Source organism: Diabrotica virgifera, chromosome 4, assembly GCF_917563875.1.
Source record: "Diabrotica virgifera virgifera chromosome 4, PGI_DIABVI_V3a".
In the NCBI taxonomy this organism is placed as follows: Eukaryota; Metazoa; Arthropoda; class Insecta; order Coleoptera; family Chrysomelidae; genus Diabrotica; species Diabrotica virgifera.
Window position 1 is genome coordinate 142,588,955 of NC_065446.1, and position 22,926 is coordinate 142,611,880.

General features: G+C 33.8%; 1 protein-coding gene across 1 annotated transcript; it reads right to left on the bottom strand.

Moving 5' to 3' along the window:
• Positions 1-363: 363 nt before the first annotated feature.
• LOC126883675 (uncharacterized) lies at positions 364-1,512 on the bottom strand. The gene has a single exon (XM_050649335.1). The coding sequence runs from the start codon at positions 1,510-1,512 to the stop codon at positions 364-366; it is 1,149 nt and encodes a 382-aa protein (XP_050505292.1).
• Positions 1,513-22,926: the final 21,414 nt, after the last annotated feature.

Consider the following 22,926-nt stretch of genomic DNA (forward strand, 5'->3'; position numbering starts at 1 on the left):
CTGCAAGGGATTCGCGTCTTTTCGATAGATTCAAATTCCTACAAACTAAAATAAGTAAGTAAGTAGGTATAAATAAAATAAATAAATAGATAAAATAGATAAAAATTGTGTAAATAAAATTATTCAATAAGTAAAATATATAAATAAATAAATATAATAAATGAAATAGAATAAATAAAATAAATAAATAAAATATATAAATAAAATTTGTATAAATAAAATAATTAGGTGCTTGATTCGTAATATAACATATCTCTCGTAAAACCCTGTGAGAGGTGGCTTCCTGTTTCGCTGGTGGGCTGTATATGGGCCCACTCCCGTTCTCCAGGAAACCACCTCTCACCTTTTCACTTTTTTTTCTTTTTACGCACCCCTTTGGGGTTCCCTTTCTCCTCCCCTGCCGTACACCCACGCTCTGTAGGCTGGGCATTGCATACGGTCCATTCTGTGTCCCTCCTCTTTACAAGTTAGACAGTATGAGGCGCTGCTACACTGCGCCGCTGTGTGTCCCGTATTGAAGCAGTTGTAGCAGCACGCTACCCTGCTTTCCCTCTTGCACTCGTAGGTGTTGTGTCCATAGTGGAGACACTTGTAACACCTTGTAGGGGTATACCTTTCCCTTATGGGACACGCCACCCAGCCTATCGCTATCGTATCATATTTACGTAATTCTTCCGCTTTTGTAGGGCGCACGACTCTGGTTGCAACCTGCTCCCCGTGTCTGTTCGTCCTAAGCATTTTTATGTCGATCTCATCTTTAGATATCCCTGTATAAGCCTTTATGGCGTTGTGTAATATTTTCTCCGTGACACCGGGATCCAGTCCAGTTATCGTGAAGTGAGTTTCCTTCTTTCTTATTGCCATATTGATCCCGGACATCCTCATGTCCATTTCCTTCCTTAACTTTTCTGTGGCTCCCTTCCCCTTTAGTTTAACCAGGATGTCCCCCCCTTCTGTTTTCTTCATCCTGTCTACTTTGACTCCTACTTTTCCGATGTCTATCTTCTGATTCATTTCTTTCAGGACATCAGTGTATGACTTCCCTCCCGTTTTGATTAGGAGGGCTTCCTCTTGTTCGTGTCTAGCCCCTTTATCCATTTCCTTCCCTCTTATTACGATTTCCCACGTTATGTTCTCTCCCCGACCCACAAATTCTAGGGCCTTCCGCACCTCTTCTTTATTTACTTCGTTATTTACTACTACGCGGATGGTTTCCGGCAGCTCCTCCCTCTCTTTGATTTGCTTCAAGGCTCTCTCGGCCATTTCATACATCCCTTGCTTTTTAATTTTTATTACATACGTATACCATTGCCTTCTTTGACTGGCCATGGAGATTTTCTTCACATTTTCTATATATTCTACATTTCCCTCATTGCAACCCTCAATAATTTCATAGACTTCTTCCCTAATTGTGCGTATAACACTTTCTACCCCTCCCTCTTTTATATTGTTCCTCGTTACTATCAGGTATTCCTTCTTTTCTATTGTCTCTTGTAGACCCCCTGTTCCCATTTCGTTTTTTCGTAAACTTTTCCTTCCCATTTCTTTTTATACAGGGTGTTTCATTGGTAAAGTAACATACGTTAACTGTAGAAAGAGAATACTTAGGCGGTCTCAAAAATACCATACTTAATGGGTCTTACTCCATTAATAACAAAGATACTGGGTGTTTTATCTATTTTGCCATTTTCTAAATTGGTTCATAACTTTTTGACCACACGGTATATTCATTTTATATTTGGCACGCAAATATCATTTAAGGCGTACAATAAATTAATTTATTTACAATTGTAAAAAATCCAGGTCCGGCTTAAAAAATATTGGAAAAATGTTCCGACCCCAACAACACCCTGTATGATTATACATTATGTACTGTACTGTACTTTATACATTAAATTTTTTTAAAATGGATTTTTCAGTTGAAAAGAGGATAAAAAACTAAATTCAGTGGTATACTTTGAATTTTCGGCAAAATGATTTTTCTGGTGAAATTTGGAATTTGAATTCTGAAATTAAGTGAATTGCGAGAGCTCTAAGTAGAAAAAAATTGAAATACAGCTTACAACTTGTCAACCACACTGTATATTGATTTTATATTTAACACGCTAATATTATTTTAGGTGTACAGTCAATTAATTTAATCACAATTATAAGAAATCCAGGTCCGGATTAAAAAATATTGTATAAATGTTGAAACCCAAAAAAACACCTTGTATATTAAATTTTTTTAAAATGGATTTTGCATTTGAAAACAGGATGAAAAACAAAATTAGTGGTATACTTTGAATTTTCGGCAAAATTATTTTTCTGGTAAAAATTTGAATTTGAATTCTGAAATTATGTGAATTGCGAAGCTCAAAGTAAAATAAATTAAAATATGACTTAATTTTAATTAATACCATTATTTAATCTAAATTGGTAAAATATTAACATTTGCACACATAACAATAATTTTTGATGACCCCCTCTGTGGCTCAGTGGTAAGAGCGCCTACCTTTGGATCGAAAGGTCCGACTGGTCCTGAGTTCGAATCTCACCATGGTCAGAAATTTTTCGTTTATTATAAATTAATAAATGAAAACAGTTTCTGCCCTTGTGGGATCGGTACTCACCGGAGGGACTGCAGACGTTCGGATACAAGTAGCGTCTCTTTGCAAAGACAATGACGTCGACTTCGCAATGTAACAAGACACTTACTCAACACACACAGTACACAGTACTTTAGTTTTGAATAGTGATTATGCTGCAATTTTTCGCTGTTTTGTTATAATTTTTAGCTATTTTGTTGATTAAAGTGATGTATTCTTTATTGACCTTTTATTATTTATTCATTATTTAAAGATGAATATTCGCCAAAAACTATTTTTCACACATAATAAAAAAATACTAAAATATTAACATTTTACCAATTTAGATTAAATAATTAAAATTAAGTCGCATTTTATTTTTTTCTACAAGAGCTCTCGCAATTGACATAATTTCAGAATTCAAATTCAAAATTTTTACCAGAAAAATCATTTTGTCGAAAATTCAAAGTATACCACTAATTTTGTTTTTCATCCTCTTTTCAAATGCGAAATCCATTTTAAAGAAAATTAATATACAAGGTGTTTTTTTGGGTCGGAATATTTACACAATATTTTTTAAACCGGACCTGGATTTTTTATAATTGTAAATAAATTAATTGATTGGACACCTAAAACAATATTCGCGTGTTAAATATAAAATCAATATACAGTGCGGTTGACATGTTGTAAGCTGTATTTCAATTTTTTTCTACTCAGAACTCTCGCAATTCACGTAATTTCCGAATTCAAATTCAAAATTTCACCAGAAAAATCATTTTGTCGAAAATTCAAATTATACCATTGAATTTGGTTTTTCATCCTCTTTTCAACTGAGAAATCCATTTTAAAAAAATGTAATGTACAGGGTGTTGTTTTGGGGTCGGAAAATTTTTCCAATATTTTTTAATCCGAATCTGGATTTTTTACAATTGTAAGGGCCGGTTTCACCAACGACAAATAGTACTTTATTCTATGATTGAATAAGTCATTCGACCATTAAACTGACATTTCTCCATTATACTTACGTCAAATAAGACTTATTGTATTAATTTATCAAAAAAATACTTACTCTTCAAGTAAATTGGCAAGTTAATCTGGCTGTAAATATTTAGAAGAAAGTAAATTCGCGAGTTTAACTTTAAATTACCAAAATTATATTGAAACAAAATATAAATTTAAACGTCTAATAAATGTTATTCGACTAATAGCTATTCATTGATTTATTTGTTGTTGGTGAAACCGGACCTAAATAAATTAATTTATTACAAACCTTAAATGATATTTGCGTGCCAAATATAAAATAAATATACAGTGTGATTAAAAAGTTATGAACCAATTAAGAAAATGGCAGAATACATAAAACACCCAGTATCTTTGTTATTAATGGAGTAAGATCCATTAAGTATGGTATTTTTGAGATCGCCTAAGTGTCCTCTTTCTACAGTTAACGTATGTTACTTTCCCAATGAAACACCCTGTATATTTGACTAAAGTAATTAATATCCCCCCCTTTGTTTAAGACTCTTATTATTTTTTCGGTTTCTTTTTTCTGCCTTTCCTGTTCTATTTTAAGTTTACATTGTTCGCATTTAATGTCTTCCTCCTCACCTTGTGTCGTTTGGTTTTGGTTTTGGCTAGTTTTGTTTTGTATGGCGGTTATTTCACCTATTAGCTTTCTCGCTTTGGCCTCTTGTTCTCCCTCTATGGATCCTTTGGCATTTAGTATGTGTAGTACCTCCTTTAGGTTCCTTTGAATCCACTCATTTCCGTTTCCTCGGAATATTTTACGCTTTCTTCTCTTAAATTTCTTCTTTTCTTAAATTTTTCGTTTATTTCGAGGCTATCCCCTTTCCTTTTTTTATTTTGTTTCATTTCTTCTCTGTTCTCCTCATCAAACAGAAGAGCTGACAAAATGCTCTCTTCTATGTCTTGCCACTGTGTATTTCTTTGTCTTTTTTTTCCCCTTCAGCTTCTATCTCCTCCACTTCTACTCTTTCCACCAATGGATCTTCTTCCCCTGTATCTCCTTCTTCTTTATCATCTTCTGCTCTGTTAATTTCTTTTAACACATCATCCCCTACCAGTGTCGAGTGTTTTTGAGTACCCGACCTGTTCATCTTTGGCTGCCTACTGTGCCAATCCAACATTTCTTCTTCGAATCTTCTTTGTTCTTCCTCTTCTAGTCTGCCGTCTTGCGGCCGTTCTTCCCCATTCTCATTTTTCTTAGTTTTTTCATCCTCCTTATTCCCTTGCCTGTAGTCGTCTTCATGTTTTTCTGTTCCTTTTTTTGTTTTTGTAGAGTCCATGTAAGTCCCACGAGTCGGGACGTGCTCCGTGTCTGGCGCGGCAGTGCGCCCTTACCGCGCTAAGGCTAGATTACTTGCTCGCAGCTTGCGTCGCAACTGCTCGCCTCAGTTGCGACGCCTTTTAGCATCCAGCGGCGGTGTCCGGCGCTCACCCGGTGCACAGTCGCTGGACGCTGGGACGGTTCTTGGTTTCACCGGACGTGCTCCCCTCACAATTTTAGGGACCACGACCGGTTACTCGGCCCACCGTCCCACCGTCGTCGAGGTAGAAATACAATCCCAGGGAGGGCATGCAGACATATAGAGTATGCTACCGTAATCAAGTTTGGACCTAATTAGAGCTTGGTAAATTCTGAGTAATAATTTCTCTTCAGATCCCCAGTGATAGTGAGCAAGGGATTTAAAGATGTTTATTCTTTTTAAACAATTAGCTTTAGTGGTTTTTATATGATTTCTCCGAGACAGTCTTTTATCAAACTGCATACCTAAGATTTTATGGTTATCTACTACACGAAGCGAAGTTCCATGTAGTTGTAAATTAGGTTGGGAGACCTGTATTTTTTACTAAATTGGATTACTACAGATGTAGGTGGTGAAAATTTGAATCCTGTACTTTCTGACCAATTGGTTATATACTCTAGGGTGTTTTGGAGTAACGCACATGTACTGGATGTGGTCCTACCTTGACAAAATAGAATGATATCATCAGCGTAAATAGCGTGTTGAACTGGTGCTTTTGTCATAGAGCACATGTCATTAATACAGATTAAGAATAGTGTGGTGCTAAGTATACAATCTTGAGGAAGTCCATCCTCTACAGCTTGTCGTGCATACACTTTACCATTTATGGACACTTGAAACGTTCTATCCGTTAAAAAGTGATTAATAAAGGTTGTTATATTTATTACCTTCTAATTTTAGGTCACTTATGCCCGGTTGCACCAACAGATCTTAAGCTTAAGTCGAGAATATCATAAGAATTAATATAATATAATTATAATATATTACAATAAGAATACCATAATATAATAATAGATATAATTGATAATAATGTAAGAATCTAAAATTATGGTGCAACGTAAGTGATACTCAAGGAGGCCCTATTTATAAGTAGAGCTTAGCTAATCTGGAACTTAAGATCTGTTGGTGCAACCAGGCATAAGTTTTGCAAGAATGATTGATTTTGCAATGGTTTCGAAAGCACTCTCTATGTCTAGAGCAACGGCTATTACCTCATTCTTTTTTTGCATGGCGTACGCAATTTCAGACTGAAGTGAAACCAAATTGTCCATAGTGCATCTATTTGATCTAAATCCTGACTGAAATGGATTAAGTAACTTATGTCGTTCTCAGTACCAGTTTAGACGATTATTTATCATTTTTTCTAAGACTTTACATAACGAGCAAGTTAAAGAAATGGATCGAAATGAACTGGGTAATGCTGAGGGGCAGTCATTCTTTTTAATTGGTATCATAATAGATTTCCTCCATAGCCTGGGAAACAGTTGATCTGTCCATAAAATATTGTACAGATCTAATAATTTTCTTAATGTATCCGAATGTAGTTTTTTAATAAATATTGGGGGAATATCATCTGGACCGGCAGCAGAATTTTTTAGGGAGCTAACAACATCATAGAGTTCGTCCAGAGTAAACGGTAGGCTAAGTGGATCGGGGTTAGATGAGGAGGACTGAGGAGGGTGCTGTTCGTCTCGTGTCAATAAATGGGTAATTCTGTTTTTGTATTTGTCTAAAAAATATTGTGCAAAGGTATCAGAGATTTTCTGGTCGTCTGTGATAATATTATTTTCGTGGATAAGAGCGGGTATTTTATACGTTGTGTTGCGTCCATTAATTTGTTTTATTTTGTTCCATACTTGCGTTGGAGATGTGTGAGATGTGCCAGCGGTTATAGTACTGGAAAATTTAATCAAAGATTCTCGTTTCCTTTCTTTATTACTCGTTTTGATTTGGCCATTAGCCTCTTGAAATTAATTATGTCCTCTTCTGATCGTATTCTGCGAAATTTGTTTAAGGCTTTTTGCTAGCTTTAACTGCTAGCTTGCAAGATAGCTGTAAGATCTGTACCATGATACAGATTTTTTTGATGAATTAATGGTGCACTTTCCTATGTGTTCTTCTGCTGCTTGCAGTATGCATGTATTAAGATCTTCAACATCCATATCAGAATTGTTTGATAAACAATTTCGTTAACTCGATCCTTCACAGATGCGCTGAAAAGCTCCCAATTAGCTTTTAAGATATTCCATTTGCTCTTAACATAAGACGGTTTAGCTTCATTATTATAGATGAAGATAGGAAAGTGATTGCTGTCATAGAGACTATCGCGTGTACCAGGTAAGAAGAGGAGCTGTTTTAGGATCACTAATACTCAGGTCAATTGAAGAAAAGGAGCCAGACTGTATATGAAAATACGTGCTACTTCCTGTGTTTAAAAGATTAACATCATGGTTAATGATAATATCCTTAATAATATTACCTCTACCAAACGTATTTTTAGATCCCCATATAATACTATGAGCGTTAAAATCTCCAACAAGAATGAATGGAGCTGGAAGTTGGTTACTGAGATTCAAAAGTTCAGCACTGGCAAGATTTTAGTTAGGTGGAATGTAAACATTGCATATGACAATTTTGTTCGGGTACCATGCAGTTACTGCTACAGCTTCTAGCGTTGTGTTTAACAAAAATTCTTGGTGAAAACTATCATTTGAAATAAAAATGAAGTATCCACCGCTGGCCTTTAAATGTGTTGTCCTAATAAAATGATAGCTAGAATAGTTTTTAAGATACGGATTGTGTGTTGTGTTAAAGTTAGTCTCTTGTAAGCAGAGAAAGTCAGGGACGTGATCTGAGATTAATTGTTGTAAGGGTTCAAGACGGGAAAAACCCGTCACAATTAATTCCACTGAACTAATGTGAATATAATTACTAATTACTGTAAGGACTTTTGAGACTGTTGAGATAATTCAGATACGTCAGAGTTGCGGATTTCATCGCTTATGTCATGAGATATATCAATACTACATACACTTTCGGCTTCATCAGGTTCCAGGTGGAGTTTAATTTTTTTATTTATACGTGTTATACGATATCTAATTGCCCGTTCTTGGAGAGATGGGTACAGAAATTGTAAATTTAAGATCAAAGATTTAATATCGCTTACAGATTTCAATGCTACAGTGTAAGGATCGTTATTTCCAAAGGTGTTTTCAAGGAAAGCTATCAAATTATCTTGAGGAAGTATGAATGCTTCTGGTGTTTGCTTGTAGGCCTCTTTTATATCCTCTTTAGTTTGTTCAGTTAGTCCGATTTCTATTGGTCGGTTTGTCCTTTGTTTCTTTCTTTTTTGCTTAATGGTTTTATCCTGCTGTATGTGACTGGCAGGTGAAACGGGTGGAGGCATGCTAACAGTGTCATCAAGGGAACTGTTTTCATTCGTGGCCGTCGATATTTCTGAGCGACCTCGTTTGAGGGCTGGTTTTAGGGCGGTAGTTGTGTCCTGTTGTGCAGTATATGTAATAGGGGTCATGCTGAAAGTGTCTGTCGGCTGCGTGTTATCTAGTAAAAGGGTTGTGTTCATGGATGATTCGGGATTTGAATTAGGAGTTTGGGATACATTAACAGTTGTAGGATTAGGGCATTTAGAAGCAATGTGTCCTGATTGTTTACAGATAAAAAACTCAATTTTATCTGTAGATAAAAAGATATTGTTTTAAATACCTTCAAAAGGTATTACAATTGACGTTTGTAATTCAAAATTATCTGTATTGGAAAAAACATATACTTGGCGTCTAAAGCTAAGGATCTGAGAGTACTCATCACTGAGAGCTCTTAAAAAGTAAATCGGGGAGGCTAACTCAAGCCCAAGATTTTTAATTGCACTTTCTACTAAATCGTGTTGAACGGTTGGGGAAATATTTGATATGACAATTCTTTTCGTGGGGGAAACCAGTCTGCGAATATTTAGGGTAATTTTCCCTATCTGAATATTTCAATGCGATGCTATGGTAATAACTGTTCGACTAGATTGGAATTGGCAAGATAAATACATATCCTATTATGGGATATCCTAGAAGCAAAAGAAGTTTGTTTGGAACCGATAATATCGCCTATAGTTCTAACATAGTCATGTAATTTAAGGTTTTCATCAGCATGTAAAGGCCGCGTCTCACCATCAAATAATTTGATCAAACAGTTTGAGCAAACTCCGGAAGTACGTCAAAGTGACGTCACAATTGCAGTTTTTTTGAAATTCTAAAAATCTGTGCCCTCACTATCAGTCTAGTTTGATCAAATTTTTTGTAATGAGTTGTCTAACTTATTTGTACTTTATTTAAAATTAAAATTTTTCATTATTATCCACAATGAACACTCAGGATGTGACGTCACTAACTGTCACTTTCAGTTTGCTCAAACCAGTTTGATAAAATTATTTGATGGTGGGACGCGGCCTTGATACTACCGTTTTGTTGCGCTTTGGAAACGAAGGTTTAACTATGGATTTAACTATGGATACATACGAAGTTGTTTGTATAGAAGTTGCATTATCTGTAGTTTGAGACATCTTTGAAGCTGAACTGTTTTGTACGTTGCTGTCCATGTAGTCAGAAGCAGAAACAATATTATGAAATATAATAATTATTTATTTATTTAGAATATTGATGATATTTAAACATTTTTCCGGCACCTCAGGTAGCCGGCTAGATCACTTTTCAATGTTTAGGCTAGTCCATTAATATTATAGGTCTGGATCCGGGTATGAAAAAAAGTTGATTAATAGCAAGTTGAAAATTTGTTAATTGCTTAAGGGTGTCTAGTCGGACAAACTTTGATATATGGGAACACTGGAACAGGGGAAGTTTTAATTATTGTGGAACAGGTTAAAAATTTGGAACCGTCAGACCACAAAAACGTCACATGTATTTTTTCCGACAGAACTTCCAATTGATTTGTTACCCTTTCATTAAACTCTCATACAAAAATCAGACTGCTATTTATCACCTGTCATAATTCCTGTCATTTGACATGTTCTACGTGTTCCACTCATTATAATGCCCATTTGGTGATAAATAGCAGTCTGATTTTTGCATGAGAGTTTAATCTCTGTTCGGAGAGTTTAAGTCTGTTCTGTCAGACAAAATACATGTGACATTTTCGTGGTCTGGCCGTTCCAAATTTTTAACCTGTTCCACAATTAAAACTTCCCCTGTTCCAGTGTTCCCATATATCAAAGTTTGTTCGACTAGACACCCTTAAGCTATTAACAAATTTTCAGCTTGCTAACTTTTTTCATACGCGGGATCCAGACCGATTATTGATGTTTCTAATTAATGTAAAAAGCAAAAAACTGGATCTAATTATAGTTCCGAATAAACTAAACAAATCTAATTTAAAATGTTGAAATACGTACGTTATAATTATTGTTATCACTCACACTGGTAAACTCGTATTTCACCGATATTAATAAACACAGCAGCGATCGTCGTCGGTGCTTACACGTTGAGGTACTACAATCGGGTGTCGCGAAAAAAGGTCGCCAACAATTGGTCGAGCGAAAAAATGTCGCGCACATTTGAGCGCGTATCAAAAGGTCGCCGGCGAAAAAACAGCGCCGACGAAATAAGGTCGCGTGCAATTGATCGCGCGAAAAAAGATCGCGTCATGTTTTACATTATTAAAACCATTCAATTGGTTTTCAAAAAGGTTCTAAAGAAATTCTATTTGCATACTTTAACTTTATGCATTATGAGCCGATTAGTCTTGGAATTCCATCTAATTACTTTTTAATGTATTTTGGATGTATAAGAAGATGGGAAAAATAACGTATATCTAAATACTTTTTAATGTATTTTGGATGTGTAGGAAGATGGGAAATATAGGAGAATGGGAAATTATTTCATATGGTATTTTCAGGTTATTCAAGTGAATATACTTGAAAATTGAACAATTTTTAACATGAAGAAAGTATTTTTTTTGTTCTACGTGAATAATTTTAATATATGGATCTAAATTCAGAAAGGTACTTTCCTTCACACTTTTTACAGGCTTAGGACTGTCAGCAAAAAACTGGCGTGTTTAAAAGTGTTTGCTCTTCCTAATCGGATATCGTTAAAAATGTACAGTAATAATAGTTCTATTTACAGTATATATTACATACAAACGAATACCAGGTACCAGTTTACCTATTTTTGGTATTTTCAGAGACCGGTAATTAGCATAATTGGTTCTTAGTAGAAAGTCGTTATGCAGATTAGTGAAGAATAAGTAGTTTAGATAAGGGCACCTTATTGTGTAGGTATTTATTAGGAATTCCATGAAGTCATTACGATAAGACATTATTGGAAATGCTAAAATAAATATTGTACAAAAGTTCTTTGTCTAATTGTGCGTTATTCACTAATGTGGTAATTATTATTCCATATTCGTGAACCGTACTTTTATTACTTTTTAATGTATTTTGGATGTATAAGAAGATGGGAAAAATATCGTATATCTCATTATTCATTAGCTTGTCGATTTGTCAAGATGGTCTTAACTTACGTAAAGAGTCAAAAAGGTGCCAATATGTTGGTGTATAATGGATATATCCATAGAAAGGAAAAAACGATTGATCAAAAGACAATTTGGAAGTGCGCTCAGTACAATAAGCATAAATGTACCGGGAGAGTTCACACAGTGGGAGATGAAGTAGTGAAAAGTACAAGTCAAAACCACGTTGCCGATGCGTCAATATTAGAAGCAAAAAAGGCTTGTAACAGAATAAAAGAACTGGCTCATCAAGTTGAACTAACAACACAAGGAATCATAGCTACCGTTTCACAAGAAGTGTCTGTGGGTGCAACTGGGCAGCTACCTTCTATTTCATCCCTAAAGCGAACTATTCAGAACACACGCCAAAGAGTGGAAGCTATTCCGGCAAATCCAAGAAGCTTAACAGAGCTTATTATTCCGGAAGAACACACCAGAAACAATAACGGCGAACCGTTTCTTTTATTTGACAGTGGTCCAAACGAACAGAGAATTTTAATATTTTCCACTGAAAGAAATTTAACTTTGATGGCGAGCTGTGAACACTGGTATGCCGATGGAACATTCACATGTACGCCTCTATTGTTTGGTCAGCTGTATACAATACATGGCGTACAGTATAGCAACGTTATTCCAACTGTTTTTGCTCTACTTCCTAATAAAACTCAGGCAACATATACTCGACTCTTCCATGAATTAAAAACGTTACGACCAGGTTTACGTCCTACAACAATAATGGTGGATTATGAAAAAGCAGCAATTAATGCTTTACAACAAGAGTTTCCTGAAGTCAGAATCCGTGGATGTTTCTTTCATTTCACACAATGTTTGTGGAGAAACATGCAAGGTACAGGACTGCAACAAGTTTATACAGAAGACGCGAATTTTGCTCTACATCTGCGACAATTGGCAGCCCTAGTCTTCGTACCTGAAGTAGATGTTGTTGCAACATTCGGAGAGCTACTGGACAGCGAGTTTTACACTCAAAATGAAAATTTACTAACACCTTTAATAAACTACTTTGAGGATGTATGGATAGGCAGATTGGATCGACGACAACAAAGAAGACCGCCAATGTTTCCAAGGAATCTTTGGAATTGCTTCGAATTTATAGAGGAAGATCTACCGCGTACTAATAATGCTGTCGAAGGTTGGCACAACAGCTTCTCCTCGATATTAAATGCAGCACACCCAAATCTATGGAAGTTTATTACGGGGCTAAAGAAAGAAGAGAGTTTAAATCGATTAAAAGTGGAGCAATACATAGCTGGAAACCAACAACCTCAAAAAAAAATTTATAAAGATACAGCGCGGCGAATAAAAACGATTTGTTTGCAATAAGGGAACCGGCCAAATCTAGAATATTTAAGAGGAATTGCCCAAAATTTTCAACTGCAAGTATAAAAAACTAAAAAACAATTAAAAAAAAATTTAAAAAAAACAAAAAAAAAAATAAAAATAAAAAAAACACAAAAAAATAAAAATAAAAATAAAAAAAAAAAAATAAAAATTAGAAAAAAATAAAAAAATTAAAATTAAAAAAACTTTTAAACACGCCAGTTACTAACTGCCAGTCCTAAGCCTGGATAAAGTGTGAAGGAAAGTTAAAGTATGCAAATCTGTTATTAATATAAATGTATTCTTTAACTATGATATCTTCAATAAGTACTCACCAGTGACAATGTATTAATGAAATTGTGCCTGTTATATAATTTTTAACCACAATATCATTATTTTATTTGGGAAATTTTATTTTAATAAAGATGGTAGCCCTTAACCTACCCTATCTATATGTAGTATATACCCTGTAAAATATATTAAGCTTATATTAAAACTTACTCTTAAATAACCAAGGGTAAATTTTGCGACACTGCCAAGTCGTGAAATAATACCTCTAGGTACTTTCCCTACAACATTTACAGTTAAAATTACCTTAATTCGACCATTAAATTGGTCGAACATTTTACATGATCAATTTCAAATAGGATTATTTACTTCCAATTATTTTCCTATTATTTAAAGTGGAAAATAAAACTAAAGTCATTTAGAAGTCAATATTGGGTTGACGAAATATTTTTTACCAATAGGTTAAAATGACTAATAAGAAAATATTTAACTGTTTGGGTCATTATTTAACAGCAAGCCTTTAGTTCTATTGCATCATCTAAATCTGACCTAAGCCTGGATTAAGTGTGAAGGAAAGTTAAAGTATGCAAATGAAAACATATTTTCTGACGCGATCTTTTTTCGCGCGATCAATTGCACGCGACCTTATTTCGTCGGCGCTGTTTTTTCGCCGGCGACCTTTTGATACGCGCTCAAATGTGCGCGACATTTTTTCGCTCGACCAATTGTTGGCGACCTTTTTTCGTAGATCCCTACAATCGACCAATTTTAATGTTAAATGGCTAAAAAGCGGCTTCCTTTGCATTGAAATCAATAATTGAAACGCTTATATCTCGCTTAATTTATATGCTACGTGAGGTATAAAAAAGGAAAATTTTCAGTAAAAAGGCTAAATTTTTGGTCATAATACTTTTTCATAAATCCAATGGTTTTTGAGATATTTTAAAAAAATAACGTATTTTTTGAAAAATCGAAAAAAAAACAATGTACCTAGTTGTATTTTATATAAAAATACAGCAATGTATATAAAAACAAGTTTTTTAAAAATGTAATTGTTCTAAATAATTGCAACTTTTGAAACGTGTTGTCGAAACATAAATAAAGTTAATTTTACATGGGCTACGGAAACGATTAATATTAATTTTGACGCACATGCCATACATTTTACCGTCATTTTTTCTTTCATAAATTCGAGATATTTGACTAATTTTCATCACGACTTGCTTAATTTTCATGCTAGAGACTTTTATCAAAGCTTATTTTGAAGGTATAAAAAAGTACTTTAAAAATGTATAGTAACATTTCCTATGAAAAATTAATATTTTTTCCGTTATTTGAGCTCAAATCTTTGCATACATTTACGAAAAACAATAAATTCGTTCTCAATGACTTATAAGTTGCTTAATATTATCTAAAAAATTTAATTAAAACTGACTATTTTCGTTGTTTTTTATAAGTTTAAATTTTAATAAGGATGATAAAACGTGTTTTTTTTGGAATCTTCAATCGCGAATAACTCAGAAATTATTAAGTAAAGTAAAAAAAAATATTCTATATTTTATTCATAAAATTCAATTCTATACCGATTCCCGGTGTCATTTTGAAATTTTAAATTTCCACCCCCGAGAAAGGGTGGCATTCACCCCCGGGATGGAAGCATACATTGGCATTAAGGCAGGTTTGTTATTTGCATCATTTTTGAGCTACTCTCAAAATTTCAAACAAATCCATGAAGGCCTTTAGAATTGCGAGGGGAATTACTTGAATGAATGTACTATTCTATCTACTGTTTTAAAAACGGATGAGTTATATTCGCGGACAGACAGACATGGAACAGGAAGTATATATTTGTTTTAGTCTTACTAAAGCGCGCCGAGTAATATATCGCTTGTACTACTATAAAACCGGAAGTACGAGGTCAAATTTTTCACCTTTAATACCAACCTTGTGTTGTAGGCTTTCATTCGACATCTCTTGTGTTATCCGATTTTGTCTAATGACGAAGGAGTTGTATTTACAGGCGGACAGACAGACATGGATAATTCAAGGTTTTCACATTTTTCCAAATGAGTGAAAATAATAGAACATTTAAACTTTTATCATCTACTGTATATGCGAGTGAAGCATGGACATCACAGAAAACCAAGAAACAAAAATAATAGCTAATGAAATAAAATAACTATTCCAGAAGAATTGCTGAAAATATGAAAATAGATAGATACAGAAATGAAGAAATTGAAATGCTCGACAAATGAAGTCGAGCTCGAATATTTAGCTCCGGTTTTGGTATCATTTCCGGTTAAAAAGTTATGACTGGAAGTTGGGCAACATTTACTCAAAATTAGCCAAATCGTATATCAATCGACACAAAGGTTGCGTTCGGACGACCACAGCGGCTGACTGTCAGCAGAAATCGGCTGAAGTGGTTGTATCCAGCGCTGATAGGGAAAGCTTAGTAAATCTCTCAGCGGCTGACTTCCAGCGGTGTCGTCTAAACGCTACTGGCTCAGCTGTCCAACCGCTGTGGTCGTCCGAACGCATCCAAAGTTACCCGAAAAATTCAAAGATCTATTTCCGGCTATACTTCCGGTCACGATGGGTGAAAACCTAGGACTTAACGAAATCCAAGTGCTTGCTTTATAGATATCCTCGAAGATTACAAATGTTTCTGTTGTTTGAAAGACTTCTTTGGTGCCTATTCCTTTCGAGTATTGGCGATCATTCTGGCTATAGTTATTTTATTAACTGATGCTTTAAATAGATTAGTTGTTGTTGTGAAGATTTTTTAACGATGATATTCTTCTTCTCCCAATTCCTCGCTTTACGAATACTTTGCCTTGAAGTAGGTATTATTTCTAACTTTCTTCTTTTAATCGGATACATCACTTCTATTTCTTTCCACATTCTTCGTAGTACGGTCTTCTTGGTTATCTTGTCCGTCCATGACATCCTTAGGATGCGCCTGTATAGCCACATCTCGAAGGCTTTAAGTTGTTTCTCCATCGCTATAGTGAGTGTCCAGGATTCAACTTCGTTGTATAATATTTAGAAGATATAAAATCGTAGGTGCCTTACTTTTATGTTCAGACTAAAGTTGTGGCTTTTAAAGAGTTTGGCCATGGGGTTGAATGTACTCCTAGCCTTCTCTATTTTACATTTTACTTCTTGTGAGTGATCCCATTGTCCGTTTACTATTGTTCCAAGATAGGTAAACTGTTTTACTCGGTACACTGGTGTATTCTTGATAAACAGTTGGACGTCTCTAGTTTTATTTTTGCTGATGACCATAAATTTAGTTTTTGATATGTTATTTGTAGTTAGAATCTTTCAATGACTTCATTTACTTTGTTTATTAGTTGCTGTAAACTGTTTAAACTCTTTGCAAAAATAACGGTGTGTGTCATCAGCATAGCGGATGCTGTTTAGGTGTTCTCTATTTAGGAGTATTCCATGTTCGCAATTTTTCAAGACTTCACTAAATATATCCTGTGAATGTAGGTTAAAATATAGGTGACAGTATACATCCTTGTCTAACGCCTCGCAGAATCTGAATCGCTTCCTTCGGTTCATTTCCAAGATTTGTTCTTATCGTGGCTGATTAGTTCCAGTATAAATTTTGTATTACACGCCGGTCTTTATCATCATTTGGGCTTTTGTTTGAAAAACCATCATTTTTCGGTGTTGAACTGTATTTTTGGTAGTTCATGAATCCAAACTGTGTGTCTTGTATTCTCTCTTCGCATAACTCGTATATTTAATGCATGTCTTATTAGACTTATTAGCCTATTCTCCGTGGTTTTTCACTCCCTGTTTCTTTGGTAACGTAATAAATTCTGAAACTAGCCAATCTTTTGTAATATCGCCTATGTCATAGACATTATTGAAAATTTTACATAGTATTTTTATAGATTCATCATCAAAATATTTAGGAAATTCAGACTGTACTTCGTCTGGTCCTGGCGTTCTCACTTATTTTAGTGATATGACTGCTCTTATTTCTGCCACTATTATAGGTAGACGTGTTTCCATAGGTATTGGAGACTGGTTGTCCTTTCATCAAAAAATATATTTTGTATGCAATTTTTCCCGATATTATCAATATTCTCTTTGTCCACGATTACTTCTCCATTGCCATTACCAAGTTACTTACCCTTCTGTTTTTACATTTGCCTGTAATTTCTTTTAGCTTCATATCCATGTTGAAGTCGTCATATTTACTTTAAATAATTTGGATATCTTGACACTTTTCCCCCAGTTCTTTCTGTTTATCTTCTTTCTTCCATCAGCTGAAGAATCTCTGTCGTCATCTATGTCTTATTCTTACCTTCCTCGTTCTTCATAAAACTGTCTTTAATGTCGTCTATCGTTTTATTAACGGATTCTATCTTCTCTTCTGTGCTTTCCGTTGTATTCTCGATTACTTTGAGTTTTGTATTTAATGTTTTGCTGACTATTTCTTTTATTTCGCTACATTTCAGTTTTCTCATATCATGATTTTTTACAGATTTTACGCGTGTTCAAAGACTTATATCGTCCTAATTAATTCGTCTCTTTGTAGAAAATGTGGACATTCCGTATAACCAGACGATGTGCCTCGTGCCTAAAATCCCGCGGCCACCGAACGCTTTTATGATATACGCGACAGACAATCGGAAGTTATTCTCCCACAAATATCCAGCGGATTCCAACAAGATTATCAGCAAGAAGTTGGGAAGCAATTGGAAGGGTCTGACTACGGATGAGAAGAACAAATATTTTGAGAAGGCTCGCATCGTCGCCACCGAACACAAGGAGAAGTATCCTGGTAAGTGTTTTGGCAAAATATTATTATTTTTATATTTTTTAAATAAACAAATAAACACATTTAAGTTTTTAAAAGTCGCTAAATCATTCATTATCTTCTTATATTTCTAAACATTATTAATATATTTGTTAAAATATATAATTTAAAAAAGGTCAAATAAAAAATACAAACAAGAGATAATTTCCGAAAAGACAAATTATTTGGAGCATTATTCGGCATATAATTTTTCACCGTCCGGCTTTAGCATATTTATTGAAAAGCCTTCTTCTTTTTGCATAGACATGACCCTGCCTGTTTTTCAATGTGCCTCCAGTAAGTTGTCATTCCATCGTTTTTTGGTCTTCCCACTGATCGTCTTTCTACTGGGGAACCGTCTCTCTCTGTCCTTACTACTCTATTTGTTGTCATTCGGCTTATGTGGTCATTCCATTCTACTCTTCTGTTTCTTACCCAGTTATTAATGTTCTCCACCTTGCATCTCTGTCGCATATCTGTCCTTCTAGCTCTGTTCCATAGTGTCTTACCATCGATTTTTCGAATGGTTTTCATCAACCCCGTTTCTAGCAATTTTTTTGTCCTCTCTGTGTCTTGATGACTATCTTGTACATTCTGCCTTGCAATTCATGTCCGATATTTTTATTTCTGCATAGTGTTTCATTCAGACAACCTGCGGCTCTGTTAGCTCTCTTCGCTTCTGTTTCGAGCTTCCAGTTTAATGTGATGCCTCGATATTGAACTCACTTGTTCTATTATCTGACTATCCAGATCCAGCTCCAATTCACATCTTATTGGATTTAGTACGTTCTTTAAAGGTAAAATATTGCAAAACCTCTAAATTTTAAAGAGTCGCTTGGATTGACATGAAATTTAGCATACGCATAGCTAACAAGTCAAAGAAAAAAAGTGATATTGTGCCGTTGTGTGCTCTTGCCCTAGGTGTGAATTTCACCCCCTTTCGGGGGTGAAAAATATATGTTTGAAATAAATCCGTAAATGGATAAAATTATGGATTCTAAGCAACTTTTGTTCTATAAAGTTTTTTCACCAAGTTAATACTTTTCGAGTTATTTGCGAGTGAATATGTTAATTTTTCTAAAAAATAACCACGTTTTCAGACGGTTTTTCGCAAATAACTCAAAAGGTAAGTATTTGGTGTAAAAAACATGGTGTATATAATAGGTCACTATACCTAGTAGAAGCAGAGTTATAGCTAATGAAAAATAGGTTAATATTCGTCAAATTCCAAATCGAATATTTTAACGAGCCATAACCAAAAAACGAAGCACTTTTTTTGGGGAAAACTCATTTTAACTTTGTTAAAGTGTTTAAGAAATGCTTATTTTTGTTTTTCAAAAAAAATTTTGCATCAAAAGTAAACAAGTTACGCTCAAAATAAAGTTAGTCCCTTTTTTTGGCAAGAAATCGGGAAAATCACCCCCTAATTAGCATTTCAAATGAACCGAATTGTTACCACTTCACAAGTTTTTTACTCGGATATGTATTGGTCATATGATCTGTAAGTTTCATCGGTTCAAACTCCATATTTTTGAAAGAGCTGTAGTTAAAAGGGCTTGAACGAGTCACTTATCACGAGTGTATGCAAAAAAATACAATATATTCAGAAAAGCAATGTTCACTTTTTTATTGTTTAAGATTTTTAGTATCTCTAATAATTTTTAAGTTATTTTTAAAAAAGGCATTTTTTTCAAAATTAAAATTTTTTAAAATTTGACTTTAAAACCAAATTTTTCCAAAACTAAGCACTTTGAATCGATGAAACTTACAGATCATATAAACACAATATAAGTAAAGTAACTTGTGAAGCCGTAACGATTAATTTCATTTAAGTTGCTAATTGGGGGGTGAGCTTCCTGATTTTCTTTGCCAAAACAACTTTGCCAACAACTTTATTTTGAGCGTAACTTGCTTACATTTGATGCTAGAAATTTTTTTTACAAAAACAAAAATAAAGCTTTTTTTAAACATTTTAAAAAAGCTGTAATGTGTTTTCCCCAAGAATTCTTCATTATTTGGATATTTCACATTGAATTATTGTATTTGGAATTTTTCGAATATGAACTTATTTTCATAAGCTATAACTCTGTTTTTGCTAGGTATAGAGACCTAATATACAGGGTGGTTCATATTATTCGCCTCGCTGTCTGTACGGAAAACCACTTGATATTTTAAAAAAATTTCTTCACAGAAATATACAGAGCTATTAATACTACAATCTAAAAATAATGTGAATTATACAAGGTGCTCCAAAAAAAGAGTGGTATATCAAAGTTATATTTTTTTCTTTTGGAATGCCCTATATCTGATGACATTATTCAATTGACCTTAAAAAATAAGCTATACTTTCATAAGGGTTCCCTATACCTAAATACAGGGTGTTTTGATTTATTAGGATTTTTATAAAAATGTAAGGTTTTAGAAAAAAATAAATATCTACGAATCTAAGAATCATTAACAAATTCTTTCTTGGATCATAATAATAGACTATTTAGCATACTTAAACTGATGCTTACTGCAACAAAGTTTCTTACAAGGTGGTCAAAATATGAGATTGTTCTATTAACAAATTCAAGCTGTAATAACTTACTTATTTTAAATAGAAGACCCTGTATCTTACTAGTTTATCGCGTAGAAAATTTACTTAGCTTTCAATTTGTATTAGGGTTTTCTATACTTATCTTTTTGCAGGATGGTCAAAATATTAGATTGTTCTATTAACAAATTCAAGCCGTAATAACTTACTTATTTTAAATGGAACACCCTGTATCTTACTAGTCTATCGCGTAATTCTTATTAGGGTTTCCTATATCGAACTCCCTTTATTTTTTAAATATTTAAAGATTTCCTAATTTGTAAGCTTTAAAAATTAGAATTAAGTACCTATGTCGTGGTTATGTACAACACATCACCAACACCGGCAATATACTTAGACAAGATACTGTCATTAATAAAATTTTCATTGATATCATGTAATCACACAGAGTGTTATATTATTTTAGTTGATTTTGGCCTACCTACAGGTGACATTGAATAATATGTTTATAATAAACTGCACACCCTATATTAGATGCCGTATTCAGGAGGAAATTTAAATTATATTTCATTCCGTATAAGTATTTTCCATATCTTAGACCAACGGTTATTAAGTAAATTTAAGAACACCACTTTTTGTTTGAATCTTTGAATCGCAATTACAAACAATTAAATGCAATGGCTAACATGGCGAAAACGAGCCTATTGTACAAAAATATGTAAAAATGGATATTTACAGAATAACATGGGAATTTATATTTAGAGTAGTATAACATGTGAATTGAGAATGTTTACATGGAATTGAAGAGATTTTAAATATCTTCCATTATAAAGAATAGAATATCGAGTATGTCATTTAAAATAAGAACACTCTATGTGATTAAATGATAAAAATGTGAATTTTATTAACGAAAGTATCTTGACTAAGATATTTAAGTATGGGCCATTCCACGAACATACGCCTGTTTTGGATTACTTCGACAACGAATATTTTACTGTGCAACATAAGAAGTACGAAAGTAAATGGCGCTAATAATTATTCCAATAAACAACAATGTAATTTGCAATTTACTTTCGTTCTTCTTATTTTGCACAGTAAAATATTCGTTGTCGAAGTAATCCAAAACAGGCGTATTTTCGTGGAATAGGGTATATATTGCCGGTGTTGGTGATTTGTTGTACATAACCACGACATACCTACTCAATTCTAATTTTTAAAGCTTACAAATTAAGAAATCTTTAAATATTTGAAAAATGAAGGGAGATAGGTATAGGAAACCCTAATAAGAATTAAAAGCTAAGTAAATTTTATACGCGATAGACTAGTAAGATACAGGGTGTTTCATTTAAAATAAGTAAGTTATTACAGCTTGAATTTGTTAATAGAACAATCTAATATTTTGACCACCCTGTAAAAAGATAGGTATAGGAAACCCTAATATAAATTGAAAGCTAAGTAAGTTTTCTACGCGATAGACTAGTAAGATACAGGGTATTCTATTTAAAATAAGTAAGTTATTACAGCCTGAATTTGTTAATAGAACAATCTCATATTTTGACCACACTGTAAAAATTTTTGTTGGAATAGGCATTTGTTCAAGTAAACTAAATAGTCTATTATTAAGATTCCAGAAATAATCTGTTAATGATTCTTAAATTCGTAGATATTTATTTTTGTCTAAAACCTTACATTTTCATAAAAATCGAAATAACTCAAAACACCCTGTATTTAGGTATAGGGACCCTTATGAAATAATAGCTTATTTTTTAAGGCTAATTCAGTAATGTTATCAGATATAGGGCATTCCATAAGAAAAAATATAACTTTGATATACCACTCTTTTTTGGAGCACCCTGTATAATTCACATTATTTTTAGATTGTAGTATTAAAGGCCCTGTATATTGTATATTTCTGCGAAGAAATTTTTTTTAAATATCAAGTGGTTTTCCGTACAGAGACCGAGGCGGATAAGATGAACCACCCTGTATACACCGTTTTTTTCACTTTTTTATAGGCTATAGTTTTGCTAAGAATATTTTTTTCGACAAAAGGCTTACGTTTTGAGTTATTTGCGAAAAACCGTCTAAAAACGTGGTTATTTTGTTGAAAAATGAACATACTCACTTGCAAATAACTCAAAAAGTATTGATTTGGTGAAAAAACTCTATAGAACCAAAGTTACTTAAAATTAGTCAGTTTATCCGTTTCGGGACTTATATCTTGGACATATATTTTTTCACCCCGAGATGGGGTGACGTTCACCCCAGGGCAAAAGCACACATCGGAACCATATCACTTTTTATCTTTGACATCTTAGCTATGCGTATGCAAATTTCATGTCAATCCATGCGGTTCTTTAAAATTTACAGCAAAATCCGTGAAAGAATGTACTAATTTGCTGTTATGTAACGCATCAGCATACGTTGTAAATCATCTTAACTTTGAAATATTAGTAGGTATTGCATCGTCTGCATAGCAGATTATTTTAAGTTTTTTTTCTCCCATTTGGTATCATTTTA